At 32.7% G+C, this 25,446-nt stretch overlaps 1 protein-coding gene across 6 annotated transcripts; it reads left to right on the top strand.

Annotated features, from left to right (window-relative positions):
* Positions 1 to 1,135: 1,135 nt before the first annotated feature.
* Positions 1,136 to 22,404, top strand: LOC142630228 (methylecgonone reductase-like). 6 transcript variants are annotated; one of them, XM_075804206.1, is made up of 5 exons: positions 1,136 to 1,562; positions 5,897 to 6,143; positions 6,250 to 6,429; positions 11,867 to 12,032; positions 22,370 to 22,404. In XM_075804206.1, exons 1-5 carry the CDS (start codon positions 1,255 to 1,257, stop codon positions 22,387 to 22,389), a joined length of 921 nt encoding a protein of 306 aa, XP_075660321.1. In that variant the 5' UTR covers positions 1,136 to 1,254; the 3' UTR covers positions 22,390 to 22,404. The 6 variants fall into 6 exon arrangements, with proteins under 6 accessions (XP_075660321.1, XP_075660318.1, XP_075660317.1 ...); XM_075804203.1 differs by lacking the exon at positions 22,370 to 22,404 and adding an exon at positions 13,578 to 13,717; XM_075804202.1 differs by lacking the exon at positions 22,370 to 22,404 and adding an exon at positions 12,876 to 13,036 and having other exon boundaries at positions 11,876 to 12,032.
* The last annotated feature ends 3,042 nt before the right edge of the window (positions 22,405 to 25,446 follow it).

Here is a 25,446-nt window from a genome sequence, read left to right as displayed (position 1 = left end):
TGTATTTTGTAGCAAATCTGTATTCTGCTACAGATTTGTATTCCGTTGCAGATCTGCGTTTTGCTGCAGATCGCTGTCCCTTGCATTTCTTTCTTTGGACCTTTCTTGCTCTTCGGTCTTCTTGGTGGGTCTTTGAACCTTGATTTTCATTGGGCTTTCCTCCGTATGAGCTTTTGAGTCTTGCTTCATATTGGGCTTTTTTTCTCATGGGCTTTTGGGTACGGATTTGCAAAAATGGGCATCAACATTCAATCCCCTGAGCATATAGATTGCTTCTGCAATACATATGCGAACACTTATGCAGTTTTCTTTCATGGGCTGCTTCACAATTCACATGTGAATGCTTCTCTTCTTTTCTTCGTGGGCCTTTTGACTACTGATCCTTCCATATCACTTCATTGTGCTTGTTATAACTTTACCTCTCTTTTTACTTCTTGTTACAATGTGGGCTTGTGGGCTAATGCTCCTACCGTGCTAGCCCACTTCTTCATCAATCTTTTGCTCAAGGCTTCCTTGGCCCACTTTCCATATCTTTACCTCTTTTGGGCTTTGTTGGCCAACATTCCTGTTGTGCCAGCCCATTTCACTACTTCATTCCTCGGTCCCTTTACTTCTTCTTTATCTCTTTTACTTCCATGGGCTTTTTGCTAGATTCTTCGGGCTTCTTCGGCCAATTACCACATCTTTACCTCTTTTGGGCTTTGTTGGCCAACATTCCTACTGTGCCAGCCCATTTCACTACTTCATTCCTCGAGTTTCCTTGACCCATTTACTTCTTCTTTACCTCTTTAACTCTCATGGGCTTTTTACTAGATTCGTCGGACTTCCTTGGCTCAATTACCACATTTTTACCTCTTTTGGGCTTTGTTGACTAACATTTCTGCTGTGCCAACCCATTTCACTACTTCATTCCTTGGGCTTCCTCGGCCCATTTACTTCTTCTTTACCTCTTTTACTCCCATGAGTTTTTTATTAGATTCTTTAGGCTTCCTTGACCCAATTACCATGTCTTCTTTTGTTCCCACACCGTTTCTACTAGTAAAGAAAAGAAGGAACACAGTAGAATTTCCTTTTTTTAAATATCTAATGTTGATGCTCTTTTAAAATAATGGGCTACCAGGCTGGAGCTTGAAAAGGACAGTCCTCCCTTATCTAGGAAAAAAAAAAAAGGAGGGGGGGGGGGGGGTGGAGGCCTCAAAATCTTGAGGTTATTATTATATTCGTGGGCAAAGTTTTACTTCGGAAGCTTGAAGCATGAGAAGAAGTCAAACTCCAGAGGTGGTACTGAATTCGGGCCAAAAAATGCCATTAATTGGGTTTGGTACAGCAGCTGTTCCTCTCCCTCCATCACAGACTCTGGTTTCGGTCTTCATTGATGCCATTAACCGTCATTTTGACACTGCATCCATGTATGGAACCGAAGAACCCCTAGGCCAGGCTTTGGCACAAGCTCTACAGCTAGGTCTCATTAAGAATCGTGAAGAAATTTTCATTACTTCTAAACTATGGTGTACGGATGCCCATCATGATCTCGTTCTCCCAGCACTCAATCTCACACTTAAGTAAGCATGCTATAATCTCTACCATTTATCATCTCTGCACATGTCTCTACCATTTAGTTTTCTTTTTGATGAATTAGAAATTTAGAACTCTTATTCAAAACAAAGTTCTTCATTAATATTTTCTAGCTAGTACACATTTATAATTAAGAAAATATTACAAATGAAGAAATAAAAATATTTAGAATATAAATTTTAATATGACAAAAATAAAATAAATTTAAGAACAATAGAATTTACTTTACTAAAGGTAATATTGCTACTTCATTTAATGATAGAATCATAGAATTACTCAATAATCTCAATCTAGCCAAGCAAAGATAGATTCAATATATAGCTCGATGAATTAGTAGTGCTAATGAAACTAATATTAATTTTGTATCATGATTCATGCATAAAAGAGATGAGAATTTATTATTATAATCGTTTTAAAAAATGAGTTTTACTTTACTTTGGTCGGGTGATGTATGTTGAATGCAAGTGGAAATCTAATTTCTAATTTTGATTTTGGTGTTGAGAGAGATTGTTTGGTATATGGCTACGGGGGAGTTAGGTATCTAGTGTTGACGAAAATTAAAGTTCTAGCCATTGGGAAGGAAATTGATCATTAATGAACATTAGACACACAAAAGGCATTTTTAAAAATAGTTTAGGATTGCAATTGTGAGGATTTTTATTGATCCATAATTTTAGGGTCTTTCTTGAAGATGGGAAGAGAGTGCACAACCTACTTATGCCTTTTCTTTTCTCAATTCTGCCATAGGTGCTGAAAGCCTGAAATTCCTCAATAAAACTTTTACACTCTCACATGTAAGGTAAGCTAATTTATTTTTTGGGTTGTGAGAAAGAGAGCACACGGTATGCTTATACTTTTCTTTTCTACCAATTATGCTATAGGCACCGACAATTTCACTCTCTCACATGCACTTTCCATTCCCCTCCGTGCGAGCCACCACAATACTCAAAGAAAAGAGTGTATGAAAACATCGGTGGTTATAGGCTTACTATTTTGTTATCAAATAAATAGTAAATAATTAATTTTAGTGATTAGGTCTAAAGTTACCTCCGACTGCTACTCTTTGCAATGACCGAATGGTCCTAACTTATAATTGATTGTGGTGGTCACCATATGGGCCTAGCTTTATTCATGATTGTCTTTCGAGTCTAAACCATATATAAACCAATTTGCATATTAGCTACTTTATTGGCCAAAATAGTAAGAGATTTTTTTTGTAAAGGAAAAAGAACTCATCCATAAATGTATGGATACTAAAAATCAAGGATAATATTATTTTTCTATCAAAATAAATCATGGTTAATCCGTCGGCCAATGTCTTAGGCGGCGGCTTTCTAACCTTTAGCTACATCAATTGACAACGCAATATTTGGTAAACATAGCCACCCATCAACTTGTCCATATCAATAGTCAATGCAATATGTGGAAAACATAGCCACCCAACTTAGCCATATTAAATAAATAAATAAACCTTAGCCATATCATTGTCATTTGTCAATGACCATTTATTTTATTTTTATTTTTTTTTTTCTCATATGCACCAATCATCCGCTTAAAGAAAAATATGTGTACATAACTTTTATGCCATGACATTGGCTACAAACCCACAACCTTAATGTGGTTAATTGTGAATGATGAGAAAAAAAATTATGAATACATTTGAAAGTGATAGATATCTATTTAATTACAATATGCTATATTAGAGTTATGATAAAAATTGTGGTACAAAAGTTATAATACTAGAAGAACTCAAAACCAAATGTTTGCTGATCATGAGATGATGGTTTGAAATCTACGGTTCTCATTTTTCATTAGGTTTTTTTTTTTGTTTTTTTTTTTCATTAGTAAGAAGCTAGGACATTTCAAGTTTTCATTTTCTACAAGTTGATTATCTTCATCTTGATCATCATTGTTGGAATGTCATTTCCACTACAATGATATTGTCGGGATGATGGATTTTTGGAAAATCTCCATAAAGACATTCATAATTTCATGTACTGCATGAAACTTTATACATATATAGTACTTACGTTCTTCCCAACACTTTTGAATGGCAAGTTCATGCATTTGAATATCATGGACTTCATTGAATTCATCTTAATTAAATTTACTGAATAATCATCTCAATTAAATTTGATCATCTTTACATTCTTCCCTGCCTACAATTTTCAATGGCTAAGTTTTGCATTTGCGCGTCACAGATCTCACTGAATTCCAGTTAATTAAATTTGACTGCATTTTCTTTCAAGTAGTCAAAGATTGCTGGAGTGTCTCAAAAATAAACAAAAATAAAGATTGCTTTGAGTGTAATTAATTTTTTAAGAACCTTTCTGTGAATCATATTTTCATTTCTTACAATGCTTGCTAATTTTATTTATCAAAAATTTCTTGAGAAAGAGTGCATTCAATATAATAAAAATTGGGTCTTAAAAGTTGTAGTTGCACAAAGTTATTATTAGGATTCTCTTTAACACGTGGTTACACTGTTATTAATAATTAGTTTAGTTTTTCTTATTAATTGTTAAAATATATTATATTTCCTTGAATCAAAATGACAGGATTTAAGGACAGTTTAATTTAGAGTCCGTTTGGATAGAACTTATTGCTGAAAACTGAAAATTGAAAACTGAAAACACTGTACAAAAATAATTTTTTAATGTGTAAAAATTACTGTTCATCCCAAAAAGTACTGTTCATTGGCCTAAAATCACTGTTCATGGCCAATGAACAGTAACATATGCGCGTGGAAAAAAAAAAAAAAAAAAAACGTGGACGCAGCTAGAAAACGCTGCATCCAAACGTATTCTTAGATGAAACTCTATTATCTAAGTTTTAAGAAATTTAAAATTCTATTAATTCCAACTGAAATTTATTACCCAAAATGATGAATAATGGATACAACTTAATCACCTATAACACATATACTTAAGGTACTTTTTCTCTTTGTTCTAATTAAATTTATCTCTTTCATTGGTAAAATTTACCATGGTACTATTTGTTTGTCATTATTGTCTTATTGTCACATTTGGCATTATATTCAATTAGTTACCATACAATTTGATTATGAATTGCAAAAGAAATTTCCTTCATATTTCTTTTTTTTAAAGAAACCATCAACTTTTTTTTTCCAAAATCATATGATATCATATACTAAATTATTGATAGAAATAATTATAGATTACCTACTTGTGGTTAGGTTTGATTTCACCATGTTTACTTGTGATTCGAAAGTTGACACTTTACTTACTTAAGGTAAGTTCAGTTAGATTGTCATAAGCATAACCCTAACATTTTTATTTGTTTTATGATATGTTTTTGTATTAAAATGTGTTTTTTTAACAGAAAAGCTAGAGGTGGATTATGTCAATCTAACAAAACTTACCTTAGAGGGATAAAATGTGGATAAAATGCCAACTTTTGAACTACATGTAAATATGGTGAAATTAGGCCTAACTATAAGTGGATAATTTGTAATTATTTCATACTAATAAAATAAAAATTTGGTCTTAAAAATCGTGATTGAGCTAAGTGGATGTGCTCCCTCATAGTTAACTAGTGCAACCTTTATTATGAACTTAATTACTTTTTTATTATATAATATTCACTTAATAAGTTTTTCTAACACTACTTTTGGTTCATATAAACTTTTCTTTAATTAAATTATCCTTACCAACTTTTGAGGATAAAATCATTATACATTAAACATAAAATAAGTTTTTACTTCTTCATATGATTCTATATTTAGAATAACTTTCTTTATTTTATTTATGACATATACATAAAACTTAATATATATATATATATATATATATATTAAAGTAAATATGGTTTTAGATTAAGTTGTGCGTCGCAGTATAATACTAATAGTACAATGAAATTTAAGAATAATCTCAATAGAATTCTAATTAAATACACGAGTAAAAATTAAGTCATACGAGCCTTGACAAGCAAATGACAAGTACAAATTATATAAGTAAAAACTGATTTTATGTGCTGAAAACCACTGCCAAATTCTACCTTTTTAATTTTATTTTTCCTTTTCGTTTACACAATATTGTAAATTTGTAATCACTTTTTTCCATGCTTGAGTACTGTCGTCCAAATATAGGCACCAACCGATGGCTATTTTTTTCCTATGCTTCCATTCCTAAATTTTTCTTTTTGGGCTTCGTTTTTTTTTTTTTTTTTAATTATTATTTTTATTTAATTTTAAATTTTAAATATGTGTAACTAGTCCTCTTCAGAAGAGTAATCACATGGGCTGGACCACCAGAGTTCCAGACTTATTAATTTCTCTTTTCCATTTATGATAACAATTAAGGAAGCTGGGTCTAGAGTATGTGGACCTCTATTTGATACATTTCCCAGTGAGGTTGAAACAAGGAACTGAAGGTAGTACCGAACATTCAAAAGAGGATGTTATGCCTTTTGACATAAAAGGTACATGGGAGGCCATGGAAGAGTGTTACAGACTGGGCTTAGCTAAGTCTGTTGGAGTAAGCAACTTTGGCTGCAAAAAGCTCTCCCAACTCCTACATCATGCTACTATTCCACCAGCAGTTAACCAGGTAAGCGGAAAATCGAGATGATATACTTAAAAAGGTGTAACCACACATCAAGTAATTGTGACTTTGAGTTATGATGGCATTGAAACTGAAATGAAAATGTTTTTAGGTGGAAATGAACGTGTCATGGCAGCAAGAAAAATTGCGACACTTCTGCAAAGAGAAAGGGATTCAGGTTAGCGCATGGTCTCCACTAGGAGCCAATGGTGCTCTTTGGGGTACTCTTGCTGTGATGGAAAGTCCATTCCTCAAAGAGATTGCAATCACAAAACAGAAGAGTGTGCCACAGGTGCTATACAAGATCACTTATTCAATTTTATGTGTCCACGGAGTTTTTATTTTATTTTTTAAAATGAAATGTGTTCTAGATTTCAATATATTCTAAAACATCTTAAGATTTTTTTTTTCTTTTTTCTTATAGAAGTTAAGTACAAACACAGACACACACACCACATGATACATGCATAATAATATGGAAACTCTTCTAAAATTAGAACATAACACCATAAAGTCACAAGATACATTAAGTAGGTAGGTGAGAAATCTATAGATGTTGAACATATGAGGATATAAATTATGGTTAGAGGAAATAGATAAAAATAGAAATGGGTAAGAATAATCATAGATAAAATCCTGAAAAAAGAAGTTAAAGTTAGAAGGATATATGGGGGATAGAATTATAGTAACAAAGCTTGTCTTAGGAGAAAAAGATTGGAAGAACCGATTTTAAGCAAAAATTTTGGGTGAACATTGATGAATTGATTCAAGGGTTACCAAATCAAGAAAAGACTTTTATTGGAGCATACCTAAATGTTCATGTTGGAAAAGATAATGGGGGTTTTAAAAAGTTCATGGAGACCAAGAATATGGAGTAAGGAATAAATCAAAAGGTGCTATTATAGACTTTGCAATATCGTATGATTAGATATTATTGAACACTTGACTTAATTACTTTCAAAAGTGGGACAAACATTAGTTAAATAGATTTCATCATTTTTTGAAAAGTGTGTAATAAGGTGATACTAGGACAAAGCGTAATCACTTAACACCATTAATGGTTGGTGGTACCAGATATGTGCATTAGAAGTTTATATATATAAACAAATAAGCCCAAGGATTACGTGGTGGGATTTGGGGGGGTGGGGGGGATGGATGTGTTTAAAGATAAAATGATCAAATAACATGAAGTGGAATTTAGATGAAGATGAGGAATAAAATGTTTAATTTTACTAAAAGAGTGGCTAAAGAGGTACTTGGAGAAACTAAAGAAAGAATGTGGTTGATCAACTAAAGAGACTTAGTGTGAGTTCCAGTTAGCTCAACTGGTAAAGTCTCTGATGGTTATACAAAAAATCTGGGGCTCAATCCCCACCTACACCAAAAACTAATTGGTGTCTTGGTCTAATGAAAAAGAGTTATCATCTGGAGCAGATGATAAAGAGTTATCATCTGGAGTAGACGCTATAGGTTGAAACTCTCTAAAAAAAAAAAAAATAAAGAGACTTGGTGGTGGAATGAGAAGGTTTAAGTATAGAAGCCTACCTGAATGTAGAAAAAATATTGTTTATGAAATTATTTAAAAAAAATGGTGAAGAGGGAAGAAAAAAAGTTGTCCAAGAGTCTAAATGTAAGGCTTTATATAGCAATCTAGGGACAAATGATGGAGAGAAGAGTATTTAAAAACTTAGTAAAACAAGGGAAATAAAAAGAAGAGATTTGAACAGTGTCAAGTGTATTAAAGATGAAGATCATAGAGTGATTAAAGAGAGATGGAAAGTTTTGTTGATAAACTTTTTGATGAAAGTGATACAACGGATTTGAGTTAATTTAGTAACCCAATGGATGATAAAAATTGTAGGTTTGTTTGAAAAATTAGGGTGACCAAGGTAAAGGATGCATTACGAATGATGAAAATGGGAAGAAAAAAAAATCATGTGATCAGATGAGATTTTCATTGAAGTTTGGAAGTGCTTGGGATGATGTGGGTGTTTTCTAGTTGACAACCCTTTTCAATAAGATCGTAAGTGTTAACAAAATGCCTACTGAGTGGAGGAGAAGTATTCTACTACATATTTACGAAAATAAGGGAGATGTTCATAATTGCACAAATTACTTTAGAATTAAGCTTAATAGTCATACTATGAAACTTTGGGAGAGAGTGATTACATATAGGTTAAAACAAAAAACATCAATATCTAAGAGCCAACTTGGTCTTATATTTCTTTTGCACTAGTGATGGATAAGCTCACTAAATCAATTCATGTGGAAGCCCGTTGGTGTATACTTTTTGCAAACGATAAAGTTTTAGTGGATGAAACTAGACATGGAGTTAAAGTCAAGTTAATTAGAAATTTGGTGAGACGCTTTAAAATTTAAATGACGCAGTTAAGTAGGATTAAAACAAAGTAGATTAAATGTAACTTTAGAAAAAAGTAAAAACAAAGATGAAAGGGTTGTAAAACTTGATATTCAAGAGATTTCAAAGAGTGAGAGATTTTGGTATCTTTGATCAATAATTTATAAAGATGGAGAGCTTGAAGATGATGTGAATCATATGAGAAAAACATTGTGGATAAAACGGAAATGCACATTAAGAGTATTGTATGATGTTATAATACCTATTAAGTTCAAGCAATTTTTTCAAAAATATTCTATAACATCGACTGCGCGCTTGTACTAAATTTTGGGCTATTAAGAAATAACATATTTATAAAATGAATATAACAAAAAATGAAATGAGAATGTTAGATGGACAAGTATAAATACACTAAAAAATAAAATGAGAAATGAGAAAATTCGCTTAAAGATAAGTATCCTTTTATTGATGAAAAACTGAGAAAAAGTTGTTTAAGATAGTCTTGTCATGTTCAAAGAAAAGTGATAGATGCACTAGTGAGAAAAAAAGTAGGTTGATTTAAGTTAAGAGAACGTAAAATGGTAGAGGAAAACAAAAAATAACGCTAGTAGATTAGAGTAAAAAATGGTCCATCAATTGAGAAAGTAATAAAGATTATGACTTCATATTGTAGTTATTAAACCCGGACCAACCCAATTGGTTAGACCAAAAACCCAATGACCTAGCACCTAGACCGGTTCGAGTGTTTAAATGGACAATTTCTGCACAATATCTAGTCAAACCCGACAGGTTTATGACAACATGTATCTTGGATGGGTTTTTATCACCCGAATATGTTTGTGAAATTTGTAAAATTACATTTATAAGTCCACTTTTATTGGCTTCTTTATAGTTTAATGTGTTTTAATGTGATAATTTAAAGAGAAGAAAACCTAAAGAATTCAAAAAAAAAAGAAATGTGCTTGTCTGTTTATCTACCTACCCGTAAGAGTATCATCCTATCAAAAAACTACTCTATTATTATGAAACCTTGATTTTGAATTATAATGGCTAGATTAATTTATGCATATTAATTAGATATTTTTATTATGATAAAGTTTAATTACAAAATTGGTTGTGACTTAAGGCTATAATATTACTCAATAAAATAAATATTGCTATACATTTTGAAAATCTAACTGTTGAATTGCACGTTCTTTATGCTCATAATACACATGTCAAATTTTCTGTCAATCGATTATTATTTACTATATGATCTATAAACTTATATTTTATGCATAATTTTAAACGGTAAAAACTTGCAATTTATTGATGACATAGCTATTGATCTTTAATTTTCTAGAAATTTTACAAGCAAAGAGGATATAAGAAGAAGATGTAATCCAACAGTAAATTTGTCAAAATTCACCTCCAATAAAAAGATATTGAGTAAGGTTATAGCCTAGTGCTACAACTTAAAACTTAGTTGTTATTGTTAAGCATATTTGATATTTATTTGATATTTTAAAAAGAAGTGTAGACCATTAAAATATTGGCATAAATGCACTTTTAGTCCCTACATTTTGGTGTTTTTCCATTTTAGTCTCTACATTTTAATTTTACTACTTTTAGTCCCTAATTCAATTAACGCGTTCCATTTTGGTCATTTCCATTAGTCAACTGACGGAAATAGCTGAGGTCGTTGCCTGAGGAATTAAAATATTATAAAAATGCCACATCACCATGACACATCAACATATAAATTAAAAAAAATTAATTTATTAATTTTAACTAAATAATAAAAATAAAAACAGAATTAAAAACTAAAATTCACAGAATTAAAATAAAATTTAAAAAATCATCTCAAACTCAAACTCTGTTCTCTCATCTCAACCAACCCAAACAAAAATTTATCATTAGATCATTTTGACTTTAAGTGTATTTACTTTTTCCCTTTCAAGAAAAAAAAAAAAAACTTTCAAAAAAGTGTATTTACTTTTCTTTACGGTAGCTCTCTCTAAAATCATGATTTGATGAGAGCTCTACCAAAAAAAAAAGTTTAGAGAGAGAGAGGGAGAGAATGAGATGAGATGAGGTTTGGAGCAGATCTAGAGGAAGGGGGCCGGCGGTGGTTTAGAGAGAATGAAACTCGATTTCAACCTCCGTCCTGGTCTCGGCCTCCATCTCGGCCATAATGGAGCTTGCCAGTCTCGGTCTTTGTCCCGGTCTTGGCCACAATGGAGCCCACCGATCTCGACCACCATCTTGGCGTGGGATTGTTAACTGATCGGTGGGGTGGTGGTGGCTTGATTGTGTCGGTCATTGGTGGTGGGATCTGGGTTTGATTGTGTTGATCTGGGTTTGTTGTGATTGGTTTCTTGATCTGGGTTTAATCTGGGTTGGTTTGTTAACTAGGTTTATGGGTTTGATTTGTTGAGAATTCGGTGTTGATTGTTAGAATCTGGGGAAGAACATGAAGAATTCGATGATCTTGATTTATGGTAGATTTGATGGTGCTGGGTTTGATGATCTCTGAGGTGTTGAATTTGAGTTTTTTCTTCTTATTTTCATTTATGTTTTAGTGATTTGAGTTTGAGTTCTTGGGTTGCTGGGTTTGTGTTCTTGTGATGGGTTTGAGTTCTTGGTTGCTGGGTTTGATTTGGGAAGAATATGAAGAACAAGTTGTAACATGAAGAACAATCTTAATACATGTCAATTTTAGTTTTTAATTCTGTTTTTAATTTTATTATTTGGTTAAAATTAATAAATTAATTTTTTAAATTTATATGTTGATGTGTCATGGTGATGTGACATTTTTTATAATATTTTAATTCCTCCGGCAGCCACCTCAGCTATTTTTGTCGGTTGACTGACGGGAAGGACCAAAATGGAACGCGTTAATTGAATTAGGGACTAAAAGTGGTAAAATTAAAATGTAGGGACAAAAATGAAAAAACGCCAAAATGTAGGGACTAAAAGTGCATTTATGCATATTTGAAAATATAATGACAGTTAATTGAAAATCAATGATAACAAGAGATGGTCATTCCACAAATATAAGTGTTTGTGGGGTGTGGAGGTAAGGGTTGGGGTTTAAATTTTCAAGAGGAGACTTCACATGCATATACACTTAGATTAGACTAGAGTAAAATTTCAATCTCGTATAAAAAAAATGATACGAGGGATTAAGAATAATTATGACATCATTTTAATGTGAGGGAAATAAAACAAAAACACAGATTTTTATTAGAAAACTCAACTTATCATCTTTTGCCCATTTGCATGGGCTACATTTGAAAGTTCTCTTCCTTGAAAATACTTCGGTAACAACTAAAAGTGCATGTATCATTATCTATAGCAACTTTTTCTACCTAACAATTTAAAGGAATAGAAAATGCAGGTTGCGTTGAGGTGGATACTTGAGCAGGGAGTGTGTGTCATTGTTAAGAGCTTCAACAAGGAGAGGATGAAGGAAAACCTTCAAATATTTGATTGGGAATTATGTGACGATGAATTAGAGAAAATCAAGAAAATTCCTCAATGCAGAGCATTCAAAGGTGAAAATTTTGTTCATGAAAATGGTCCATATAAGTCTTTGGAAGAATTTTGGGATGGCGAAGTATGAAACTTTATCTTCCATTAATAAAATTGTTTATGCAAATGAAAAAATAATTCTCTTTAAATTGCATCTAGAAAGAAAAACAGAACCGTCTATACAGATGGCTATATTTTTAAATATATTATGCTCTTTGATCTATGTTAGGAAGCCCAAATTATACCATATGTAATCTCCTAATAGTGTTGTATTCCCTTTAGTTAGTTAGTTAGTTGAGATAAGTATGAATTGGTTAGGAATTGAGCACATGTAGCTTATTTAATACGTAGTTTAATTCTTAGAGCACATGTTTAATTAACTAACCAATTGTGTTAGGAAATGTGGGACAATGACATTAGAGCTATTTTTCTATAAACACATAATATAATTTGATGGGAAATTTAAACCCCGGTTGATAGAATTAACAAGTTTTAAACCTAAGTTGTTAATTAGATTTATTATGCAAAAAACTTGTTAAAACAAACAAACATTAATATCATGTCAAAACTAAGTGCAGCGGAAAAATAAATAAGACAAGATATGATGACTCAGGAAAACCAATGAAACCAACTAGTTTCACAGTAAAAAACCTGGAAGGAAACCCTCCCGAAAAGCAATTCACTATAGTAAAGAGAAGTTTCAGATCTAGTACAAAACTTTTGTCCCTAGATTCTAAAATCCCTGTAGATGAACTCACAGCAGAAACCTTCTACCGCTTTAGAACCTCTAAACTCTTTAATATATGAACGCCACCTTTCGATGCACGGCTCTCAAGTACGTGACTAACCAATTGCGTGGATCCTAGTATGCGACTTTAATCACCAACTAAAGAAGATTGTTGGCTGCAAAGTTCTTCAATTCATTCACACGATGAAGATCAAGAAGATGCTTGGTTACAAAACCCTACAGTGCACATTACACAGCAACTTCTTCACAAGAGAGATGAACTAGGGCAAGAACTTTGTCTTCGGTCACAACTTGCTTGAACAATGATTTCTCAATACTTGTGCAACTTGTGAACACTTTGACGGCCCTTAAAATAATCCTTTTATATGTCTAGGGTTAGGAGAAAAGAAGGCCCAAAGACACATCCACAAATTCCAAGAAAATCAGATCAGAATTCTGAAATTCGTAATTCTTGACAGAACCTGTTGAGAAGTTGTCGAGCCTCGGGGTTGGAACAGCTCTTTAAATCTCGACACATGCTGGCTGTTGAGCTTTAATGAACTTGCACTTTTCAGCTTATTTCTTGGACAAACTTGATGATTTCAACACTTGATCTTGAAACACAGTTTCTTGAAGCATAAAACACATCCTAAATCTACCAAATCACAAGTAAAGTGCGTTTTGTCAAAGGATTAGCCAATTACATAAAAGAATGACATATGTTCTAAACAAGTGAAACACATATGTCCTAACATAATTCAAGGTTATAGGAATGAAGAATAAACCAATTGCTTAGTGAATCTCTCTCTCTTAATCTCTCTCTTTCTTTATGGAGGTATAGGTCCCCTTGAAGTGGCTTACAACAACTACTATTCCGATTCATTATTCTTACTTTTCCACAATTCATATTCACATTCTAGCAAGTTTTTATCATTTGGTATCAAAGCCAACCACCGTTCTAAGTAATCAGGTGTAGCGCATTAAGTATGGGATCAAATAAGTTGCGACTTTGTGGTTGGATCTCGGAGGGGGCAACCTAGAGGCTAGATTAAAATAATTGATAGGTGAGTGGAGTTGCCAAAAGAGAAAAGGCTACCATCGGGTAAATGTTGATAGGGTGAGCCGTCATGGACGTCAACTGCGGAGCATGGTGGTATGTTATGTTCTTAGTGTCCCACATTGCTTAAGTGTAAGCTTAAACATGTGTATATAAGCTCTTGGTCTCCTTCCCCTTACAAGCCGGTTTTCAAGGGTAAATGCTATATAATATGATGTTATTAAAATTTCATATTTGGAAAATTAGAAGCCTCATGGTTTGTAGACACTTGATTTTGCACCTATAATTTAATCTTGGAAGGTGTCTAGAGTGACCATTCATATACCCAAAATTTAGAGTTGCATTACATGTATTAATTCATTTATTGTATATCATAAAAATGATCTTGAGATTCTAACGATCGTGAAGGTATGTTCGATTTCCAAATTGTACCGTCGGATTGAAAGATATCACATGATCAAGTTTTCACGGTCCACATGCATTTTGTTTGGGTGCAACCGATCACGCATGATTAATTTAAATTAATTCTAATTGGTTAAAACAATTAAACTTAATTAAATAATTTTGTGATTGGTTGTTGGTTAGTGTAAAAAATAGACCTGCTTGCATGAGAACAAAGTAGATAATCAGATAACAAAGGGGTTGTGGATAATCAAGTCTTTTTGGAATATTTATCTACAAGATAATTATCACTTTAAAGCTTGAATAACAAGAAAAATGGATTAATTTTTAGAATACGGATTAAAAATGCGTCTAGGTGCAATTCTAGGCTAAAAAAATCCTCAAAAAGGGAGTTCAGATTGGACCAAAACTCAAATACAGACCTGGCACCCAAGAGGGCCATTCGGCACTCTTGAAGTGTCGATTGGCCCAAGCTTTTGGCCCGGCCTAGGGACCTCCTAATTGAGATAAAGCCTATCTTTTTCAACTTTTTAGAGATAAGGATGCGTTCCAATTCGTATCTGACCTCATTTAGCTTTTTTTTTAAGCATCCCAACCTCTATAAATAGAGGGAAAAAATCAGAATTAGGGGCTCTTTTTTTCGGACTTTTCTGCTCCCCTTACATCAAAGATGTTCTGGAGGCTTTTGCTTTAGGAACTTCTTTTTTGTAAGTAAAATATTTTAGACCTCAAAAAGGTGAACAAACTTCTTTGATTTCTAAAATATTCTTTAATTAGAAGAGCACGCTCATGCAAGAGGTATTTAGTTTTTCTTTTCTTTCCTTCTTCCTTCAATTAGTATGTTATTGTTTGTCTCATGAATATGATTAATATGTTTTATTGTGTCTTGTTCTTAATATATAATTTCCATGCTTGGATACTTGATTGAAATTTTCTTTGATATGCTCTTTAGATGATTGTTTGTTTCAATTTTTTCTCTTTGATTTCAAAATCTGCTAATGATCACCAAAGTTTCTTTTTTCTAAACTCAAAACTGGTTTGTATTTTCATTAAATACAGATCTGATGTTTTTCTAAACTCAAAACTAATCTGTACTTTCATTATATACAGATTTGATTTTTGTTTTTTCTAAACTCAAAACTGATCTGTATTTCATTAAATATAGATTTGATTTTTTTTTTTATCTCAAATCAAATTTGTATTTTCATTAAATATAGATCTGAAATTTTTTTTGAAAAGTTTTTCTTTGTTATAAAATGCAGATTATGAAATTTTAAAGAAGGGATTGAAAGTTAGGTTGAAGTCTTTTTCTTTTTTAATATGTGATGCAAACATAATAAATTTGTCTCATGGGTGTGGATCCTCTTTCAAAAGTCTTTATTTATTTGTTTCTAACAACATACCTAATTTTTTTACAAACCAAATCTCTTTTTTTTTAACTTTTAAAAATAGATCTGATTTCTTTTACAAACCAAATCTCTTTTTTTTTAACTTCTAAAAACATAATTGATTTTTAAAAATCAAATCTCTTTTAAGCTTTAGACAAAATAGATCTTATTCTTTTAACAAAATCTCACTAAGTCTTATTTAATTTTCAAAACATATCTAATTTTTCTTTAAAAGAGGACATCATTCATAAGGAAAATTTACTTAAATTAATTTTTGTCAAGTGTTTGTCATGTGTGTTACAACATATCATTCAACATCATGCAAAAAGGGTATATTGGTTATTAGAGTCTAGAAGACCAGACTCTATCTGGGCAGAATGGGTGCCTAACACCTTCCCATTCTATAACCTAACCCTCGAGTTTAGAATTTTTGGATAGATAGATTAGTGTTTTGCCTTTTAATTTTGGTAAATTGTAACTAGAACCAAAGTTTTGTATTCTTTTGCATAGATTGTAACTAGGACTAAAGCCTTGTAAGGTTAATTTACCAAAATTGTACTTTTTTTTTATTCAATCAATGACATTTGAAGTATTTTGAACATGTAATTATATTTATTTTTTTGTATAAAAAAATAAGTAACGACTTTACACCACTACCCAAAAGAGAGGTGCCTTTACAAGCATCCGAATCTCTTTTTGAGGGGCCTAATTTTCCGGTCTCTCACATGGCCCTCACCCATTTGTAATTTATTTATGGACAAAATATTTTTTACTTTTCAAAAGTTTACACTATCGTCCCTAAGCTTGTAAATGTTTTTTTCCCCCATAAACCGTGAAAATGTTATATTTTTTTTTCCTTAAATTTTAAAAAGTTCTTTTTATCATTCATAAACTATTAAAAAAATTTCTTAGGGTAGAAAAGTATAATTTCTGCTATAAATAAACAATACTATAAATGGTTTAGTGGCTTTACTCCAAGGACCCTCCAATATAAGGAGAGGAGAAAGCTTCTAGTAAAACATGGAGTGAGTTTTTACAAAGGGTAACTTGAGCATTTGTCCATTCTTGATTGAGAGAGCACCATTAGGTATATTGGGCTTTGGGGTGATATTGCATAGTTAGAGAGACTTCAAAGAAATTTTGTTATTTGTGAGTGCTTTTTGAGTGTGTAAATAGTTTGCAATCTCTTTTTGATATGGTGATTCAGTATCTACTTTTTGTGAACGTAGGCTGCTATCGAACTACATAAATCCTTGGCATTCTTCTCTTGTGTGTGTTTTTATTTATTTTTTCTTCCTAAATTTGTACATTTTCATTATCATATATATGAAAATAAAGTACAATGAATGTAAAAATGGTCACAAGACTGGTGTACAAGAAGCTAAAAGAAGCTCCTAAAACAAAAAGGAGATAAACACTCTCCCTAACAAGATGAAACACAACTCATGTATTTCTTCGCTTAACATGTAGAATCTTAAAAGGAAACCACATCTTCTCCTCCTTTTTGTCATGATTGACAGAGGGTACAAGAAGCTATAAAGCTTTACCCAAGAAACATAAAGATGATCTAAGATGATCAAGGGACACAAGGAATCCATATAAATTCATAAATGTAATGAAACAAGATGCTATGCATGACAAGATAATAGAAAGATGCCAAACATGTGAAAAACAATGCATGCAAGAGGGTCTCGACAGATCGAGAAGCTGTCGAGAGAGAACGCAGAAACTTTGATGGATCGAGAATCTGTCGAGAAGCTATCGAGAGAAAACCCTAAAAACTCGATGGATCAAGAATCTGTCAAGGATCTATCGAATAGACAGAGAGCACAGAAAAAACAATGCATGAAAGAGAGACGCAGATGCATGAACGCATGATTACAAAAGTAGATAAGAAATCAAGTACGAAAGTCCTACTTTAGATAGAAAGAATTAAAGTAGATGACAAATAGAAAAGACAATTAAGTCTTAAGCTCCTTTCTCACCCACACAGCACGAGTCTTTGGCCGTAAAAATGAAAAAGGCACATGTCCTAGTATGTCTACTAAATGACATAGAAAAATTAGAATTCTCTTGAAATTGAGTTAAAAAGCTCAAAACTTTTAATAACTCTCCAAACAAATGTGTAGTTCCTTGAGAGGAAACTTGTGACCCTTTAGACACTTGCTTTTAAGGATACAACTTAAAGCAATTAGGATAAATGTGTCTAGAAACACCACAATGGTGACAAACATAAACAATTTTAGGACTAGGAGACTTCCTAGAGTGGAGTCTAACAAAGGATTTAGAAATAGACAAATCAGTTATGGATTTCATACCTTTATCATTTTTCTCAGATTGGGGCTCAAAGACAGTCTTTGATCCAAAAGCTGTGAAAGAGGAGGGACCGGAGGAGTCAACATATAGCCTTATCAGAACTAGGCTTTTGAGCACTCAAGACCTAGTCAAGCTTTGCACTAGACATCCTCTCTATCTGAGTTCTATCTTGACTAAGCTCTACCTCAAGATTCTTGACCTTCTCATCTAATGAGATGTTTTCCACAACAACCACAACAAGAGTCTCAACTAACCTTGTAGTCTCATCTAGTTTGATTAACATATCAGTTTTTTCAATTTTTACCTCATTAAACTCTTTTCTACAAGATGAGAAGTCTTTTTAAATTTTATAAATTCAGTGCATAACTTATCATTGGCTTCTTGAAGGGTCAACTTCTTGGGTACTTTATCATCAGAAAAATCCTCACTGTCACTAGTACTCCCCACAATCACCTTATCGGTTGTGGCAGCAAATGCCGTATAATGACCACATTCATCCTCATACTCATCAAAAAGATTACTCTCAAAATCACTCAAGGTAGCAACCAACACTTTACCTTTTTAATTTTTGGTCTTTTCCTTCATAAGATAGTTTGGGCACTCTATCCTTATATGACCAAAACCTTTGCACTCATGGCACTGGATGAGAGGTTTCTCATTCTTGCCCTTCCTAGAGGATTCAGATTTTCTAGAGGTTTTGTTCTTATCTTTTTTCCTATATTGGAGAAGCTTGATAATCTTATTAGCTATGAAGGTTAAGTCCTCATCCTCATCCTCATCTTCATCTTCATCTTCAGAGTCATCACTCTCTTCCTCTATACCCTTAAGAACCAAGTTTCTGCTCTTTCCAGCTTTTCCCATTAAACCTAATCTCATCTCATAGGTTTGAAGGTTCCTTACAAGCTCAGTCAAAGGAATTTGATCAATGTCCTTCACTTCTTCAATGGCAGTGATTTTGGTATGGAATCTTTCAGATAAGGACCTAAGGATTTTCCTAACAATTTTGGATTTTGCTATAGATTCTCCAAGGTTGAAAGCAAAATTCACAATATTCTTGACTTTAGTATAGAACTCATCAAAGGTCTCATCATCCTCCATTCTTATTTCGTCAAAACTACTATTGTGTCTTTGAAGCTTCACAGTCTTTACTGCCTTAGTACCTTCATAAGTAGTCTCAAGAATGGTTCATGCTTCCTTGGCAGCTTTCGTGGATGATATTTCTTGAATTCCTCATTGGTTACCCCTAGGGCTGTAAACGAGCCAAGCTTTGCCGAGTAGTGTGTATTTGAGCTTGGCTCGTCAGTAAAAATCAAATGCTCAAGCTTGGCTTGAGCTTGAGACAAGCCTAAAAACAATGTTTGAACTTGATCTTGTAAGAATGCCAAAAAACTTGAGCTGAGCTCGGCTTAACTTGATTAATTAGTCAAGCCAAGCTTGAGTTTAATATCAAACTCAAAATCGAGCTCAAGTCAAGTTTTTTAGCTTGGGATCCAAAAAAATTGCTTCATCAAATGCTTATATCACCAAAAATCAAGTAAATATACATACATACATATATATACTCATTTTATCATGCTTTTAACACCCGTGATCAGAATTTGTTCACATTACAATTTTACATAATTAAATCCATCCATCATCATTTATTGTCTATAGCTTGAGTCGCTGTTCAAAATACAATTTTTACATCCACATTTGTCATTCATACAACTATAATCTTCACAAATCTAAATAAATTAACATTTCAAAACATATATGAATAAACAAGCTATAAATTAACATTCCAAAACATATGTGTAATGTCATAATAATAAGTTTATTTAGTAAATATATATCAAACTATAAACAAGGTTAAACTCAGCATGTTTTGTATCGAGCCCTATTATTCACGAGCTTGTTCACAAACAATTTGTTTTTGCTTGAGCTCGGCTTGTTTATCAAACAAGCCTAAAATTAAGGTTCAAGCTTGGCTTATTTGCAAACAAATGAACATGAACGAGCTTTTTATCGAGCCGAGCCCGAATTGTTCATGAACGGCTTGGTTTGTTTACAGCCTTAGTCACCCTCACCCCATTAAACAAAGCATTCAAGGCCTTACTTTTGAAATTTGCCGCTTTGATTGTTGCTTCATCCAATCCACTGGCACTTCCTTTGGCTTAATCCAGCCAATTTCAACAGCTTGCCATACTTTTTAACTCAGAGCCTGCAAAAAATCTTTCATACGAACTCTCCAGTACACATAATTAGTGCCATCAAATAAAAGAAGAATCAAAAGAGATTGTCCACGATCCATGACAACGGGGTCAAGGATCACACTCAGGAAATTAATCCAATCAGAGTGAACCTACTCTAATACCACTTGTTGGGAAATTTAAACCCCGATTAATAGAATTAACAAGTTTTAAACTCAAGTTGTTAATTAGATTTATTATGAATAAACCCTATTAAAACAAAAAAAAAATCAATATCATGCACAGTGGAATAGTAAATAAGACAAGATATGATAATCCAGGAAAACCAATGAAACAAACTATTTTGACAGTAAAATACCTGGGGCAAACCTTCTCGAAAAGCAATTCACTATAGTAAAATGAAGTTTTAGATCTAGTACAAAATCTTTGTTCCAAGACTCTACAATCCCCGTAGATGAGCTTACAGCAAAAACCTTCTACCGCTTCAGAACCTTTGAACTCTTCAATATATGAACGCCACCCTTTTGCATTGATCCTAGTACATGACTAACTCTAGCAATTTAAAGATGTTGTTGGCTGCAAAGTTCTTCACTTCATCAACAATAAAGATCAAGAAGTACTTGGTTACAAAACCCTAAGGCGCAAAAGACGTAGTAACTTCTTGCAGAGAGAATAAGGCACTAGGTCACTTTCTGCATGTGTTCTCCATGTATAATGACCTTTAAAATAAGTCTTATATATGTCTAGGGTTTTCAAAAAAGAAACCCTACACATACATGTCAACATGAGCCAAAAATCAGATTTGAAAATTCTGATTTCGTAGATCTCGACAGATTCAGCTTCTGTCGAGCTTTGTTCTTAGCTCGATAGATATTGTTTCTGTCGAGGTATCTGTCGAGTTTTAATGAACAGCTTTTCTTCAATTGTTTCTTGATCCAATCTTCATGACTTTAATACTTGGCTTGAACAACATGTTTCTTGAAGTACTAAATCCATCCTAGATCTAACTAATTACAAGTAAAATGCATTTTGTCAAAGGATTAGTCAATTACATAAAATATGTCTTTAACACTTTTTGAGTGTGTAAATAGTTTGTAATCTCTTTTTGATATAGTGAATCAGTATCTACTTTTTGTGAACGTAGGCTGCTGTCGAACTACATAAATCCTTGGCATTCTTCTCTTGTGTGTGTTTGTATCTATTTTTTCTTCCTAACTTTGTACATTCCTATTATTTGTTTTTGAGATCTTTTACAAGATCATAATAGTGTTCAAAATCAATCTAGTGTAGGAGTGCCATATGGATGTCCTTTTTTTGTGCAACAAACTAGTATAAGAGTTTTAGCTATTGCACAAAATTTCTATTGTCACCCAAAAAAAAAAAACTAGCTTTAGAGCCAAGGTCCTCAATACTCAAGTATTGGGAAGAAAGATGTCAAGTGAATCATCTACCAAATCATCGCTAGTAGTACTTAGGACTATGGTCATTGCTGTCAAATTTCATGGAAGGAACAACTTTGGCAAGTGGGTACACGAAGTTATGGATGTCCTACTCCAAAGAGAGGTGGGCATTTCATTAGAAGAAAAACGTGCAGAGATGGAAAAAATTATTATATATAAAAATAAAAAATAAAAAATAAAACCTTGAAGTAGATCAATAGATAGACTTGTAGCGCCATCCATTTGTGTTTGGCCTAGTATCAAAGGTACTTCATTAATGAGAGATATATTATTCTTTGTAAAATTGTGATTGTTGATAATCATACCGATATTCTTACAAAGGTAGTCACCGGGGGTCCAGTTTCAACTCTACTTGGACTTGATCACTATGCATAGTATTTGAACACGTTTCAAGTGTATTTGGCGCTTATGAGTTATGACTTATGGGGGTATATGGGGGTAGCTTAGGGTGATTTGTACTTTATTTTTTTGGTTGGTAATTTGAGTTTGATACTTAAGGCATTTGTGGATTGAGAGAAGTCTCGCCAAGGTTGAGATGAGTTAAAGATATTTATTTGGTGTATCGATTGATGTCGAGGTGGATAGAAGAGTTTGATAAACTTTGGCAGTCTACTAATCTTGCCAAGGTGGAGAATCATTGTAGAATTTGGCTCAATTTGTGACTCTTGCTTCTTCTTTTTCTTTTCTTTTTTTGGAATAAGATTGGAACTAGTGCAAAAATAATGAAGATTGCTTGGTAGAATATGAGTAAAGGTGGAGATTATAAGAAATTGCCTAAAGTTGCTAATTTGACTTGTTTTTTTTTTTTTTTTTTGAAGTGGAAGACAAGTATAATTAGGCCTGTTCAAGAATATACCAGCACCGACAAAACCGGTTTGACAGCACCACCCGGCCCCGCTCAGAGCTCCGCCGAAGGTTTCCGGCACGATGGTTGGGGGTGGATTTTTAGTACCGACGTCGGACCGGTGTAGCTATTGGCGCCGAAATTTGCACACCGATGAAGACCGAACCGACCCGATGTGTTATATATATATATAAGAAGAGCTGAAGTCTGAAGAGGCCTAACGTTCTAAGTTTCTAACTTCTAAGAACTAAGAAGAGGCAACGTTCATCCATGAACAGGGCCGTCCTTATCAAAAAAAAATTTGAATAAAAAAAGAGTTAACGTGTGTGAGCCATTTTTTAGTCAAGAAATGTATGTGTGTCAGGAGTAATAGTCTGAGACTTTGAGTCTTTAAGTGGTCTTGTCTATAAGTAACTCTAGACTCTAATGTCTCCCATCAAAAAATATATTAAAAAAAAAATGATGTGGCCGTATGGGTTATAACCATTTTTCTCTTCTTTTTTTGCTCTCAGTCAGTCCTAAAGTGTGAATAGTCTCACTCAGGTTTTGTCTAATTGTCTTGCATTTAAAAAAAAAATATGCCGTATTTGGTTAGTGCTTCAAGACTTCAAGTCACGGTATAAGATTTTTTTTTTCTTTCCTTATTTACTCTCAGCCACACACTTACCCAATTGTCTAACACTTTAACTTGTATCTTTCTCTCTATTTTTAGACTTTTGCTCTCAGTCTTTCAAACCCACTCACTCCATCACTTAGCTCAGTCAAACTCAGACAGGTGGGTTGTAATGGGTTTTAATATTTGGGTTTGTAATGGGTTTTGAAGATATTTAGATTTGATCTAAGTTTTGATTTGTGGTTTGAATCCTTGAGTTTTCTGGATTTGATTTTGGTTTTAGAATTTAGATATCTCTTCCTCTCTGTGTGTGTGATAGACATGTGGACACCGACCATCGCGCCGACTGAAACCGCCACCGAGGTTGCCGGAGAACTGTTCCTCAGGCGCGGTGGCGGCTTGGGTTTCTAGGAAACCGAAGATTTCGGTGCGGTGCAGAAACGGCCACAAAAACCGGCCGCTCCGCACCGTGTACAACCCTAAGTATAATCATTATTAAAGAAGCAAATTAATACTCTTGGTCCACCAAGGAAAGTATTCCTTGTCCACCAAGAAATAGATATTGAAGTCTTATAAATAAGCAATACTAGAAAAACTTTGTTCCTTTTTGTCCAAGGATCTTCCCACATGGAAATGGATTTTTTTTTTTTTTTTTTTTTTTTGAGAAACAAACACACTCTCACACACACAAGGAAGAGGAAGAGGAAGAGGAAAATGCATGGAAATGGATTTTGAATTAACTAAAAAGATATTTTATTATTTGTGAGTACTATTTAAGTGTTTAATCACTTGGTATGGATGGGTGAGGCTTAAAATAATAAAATCTACTAAACCAATAAAATTTGAGGAGTGGAATGGGCAACCTATTTTATCACGACACATGATTTAAAGTTGTGAGGGAATGGAAATAGAAATTACACATTTCCACCTCACATTTTCAAATTTAGATCCGTTATTTTTATTATTTGGAACAATTATAATGCTCTTATCTATAAAATTCTATTGTCCTAGAATATTGTTAGGAGCAAAAAAAATATTTTCAAAATCCTTTTTTGTAATTACTGATATGATTTATTGTAATTGAAATAACATTGCTTTCTACTCATATTAGCTGTATAAACCAATCACAATAGGTTATATTAACCCGTTATGAAAAATGTCTTACTCTTAAATTTATTGTTACTCTTAAGAGGCATTATTCAGGCAAACTACTAATCGTTTTTAATGAAACTTTCGAATGACCCACGTTCAATAGAGCCTGGACTTAGTAATATTAAAAAGAAACACCTGTGTCCAGGGTTGCAGTTTGCAGATTGTAAATTATTAAATCGTTGTCGTTGGTCTGCTTTTCTACAAGATAAACCAGTAAAGTAATGAATGCTTGCGCCTCCCGCATTACAAGAGAGTTTGCTTTAACTATACCTACTTTTATATATATATATATATTTTTTGGTAAGTCTATACCTACTTTTATATGCTTCCAACTAAATAATTAATTTGCAATAATTCTTATTTTATTACACCGGAATGATACTAGCGATTTTTAGATTACATTATTACAATACATACCCAATGTGGTCCAAGTTTTGTCACCAAACAACTTTATCATGATAAGTATAATATTAGATTACATTATTACAATACATACCCAATGGGGTCCCAGTTTTGTAACTTTCTCTTTCAAATTAATATAATAAATTGTGATAGCAATTTTATTTTACATTATTTTACCATAGATTTTAATTAGCTTAACTAGTAAAATTTTATTCTAAAAAATAAATTTGTAAAGTCTTTTGTGACTTTTGACATCCAATAAGCTAACACTAAAAAATTATTGGTGATTTGGATCTTTTGACCTAATGATAAAGAAAATCATTATGAATTGGATACAATATATTACAATTCTATTGTATCTATTAAATTTAAAAAAAAAATCATTTTTATTATGTGTTAATTACAATAGGCCACACATCAGTGATAATGAATTGTGAAAAAAAAATTTGTCTAGATTTATTGATAATATAGTTCAAACAAATATTTCAGATCTAAAATTGACTATTCCCGATTTTTGTGACTTTTGACATCTAATAAGCTAACACTAAAAACTTATTGGTGATTTGGATCTTTTGACCTAATGATAAAGAAAATCATTATGAATTGGACACAATATATTACAATTCTATTGTATCTATTAAATTAAAAAAAATCATTTTTATTATGTGTTAATTACAATAGGCCACACATCAGTGATAATGAATTGTGAAAAAAAAATTGTCTAAATTTATTGATAATATAGTTCAAACAAATATTTCAGATCTAAAATTGACTATTCCCAATTTTTGTGACCTTTGACATCCAATAAGCTAACACTAAAAACTTATTGGTGATTTGGATTTTTTGACCTAATGATAAAGAAAATCATTATGAATTGGACACAA

This window comes from Castanea sativa, chromosome 4 (genome assembly GCF_040712315.1).
Source record: "Castanea sativa cultivar Marrone di Chiusa Pesio chromosome 4, ASM4071231v1".
In the NCBI taxonomy this organism is placed as follows: domain Eukaryota; kingdom Viridiplantae; phylum Streptophyta; class Magnoliopsida; order Fagales; family Fagaceae; genus Castanea; species Castanea sativa.
Note: the sequence above shows the minus strand (reverse complement) of the source record. Positions and strands in the feature narration are given on the sequence as shown.

Excerpts from the sequence above, each read along its gene's own strand:
- LOC142630228 (XM_075804201.1), top strand. The coding sequence starts at position 1,255 with ATGAGAAGAAGTCAAACTCCAGAGGTGGTACTGAATTCGGGCCAAAAA. Across the intron at positions 6,430-11,866 it reads AACAGAAGAGTGTGCCACAG|AAAATGCAGGTTGCGTTGAG; the intron begins GTGCTATACAAG and ends TTAAAGGAATAG. Across the intron at positions 12,033-12,875 it reads TCAATGCAGAGCATTCAAAG|TATGCGACTTTAATCACCAA; the intron begins GTGAAAATTTTG and ends CGTGGATCCTAG.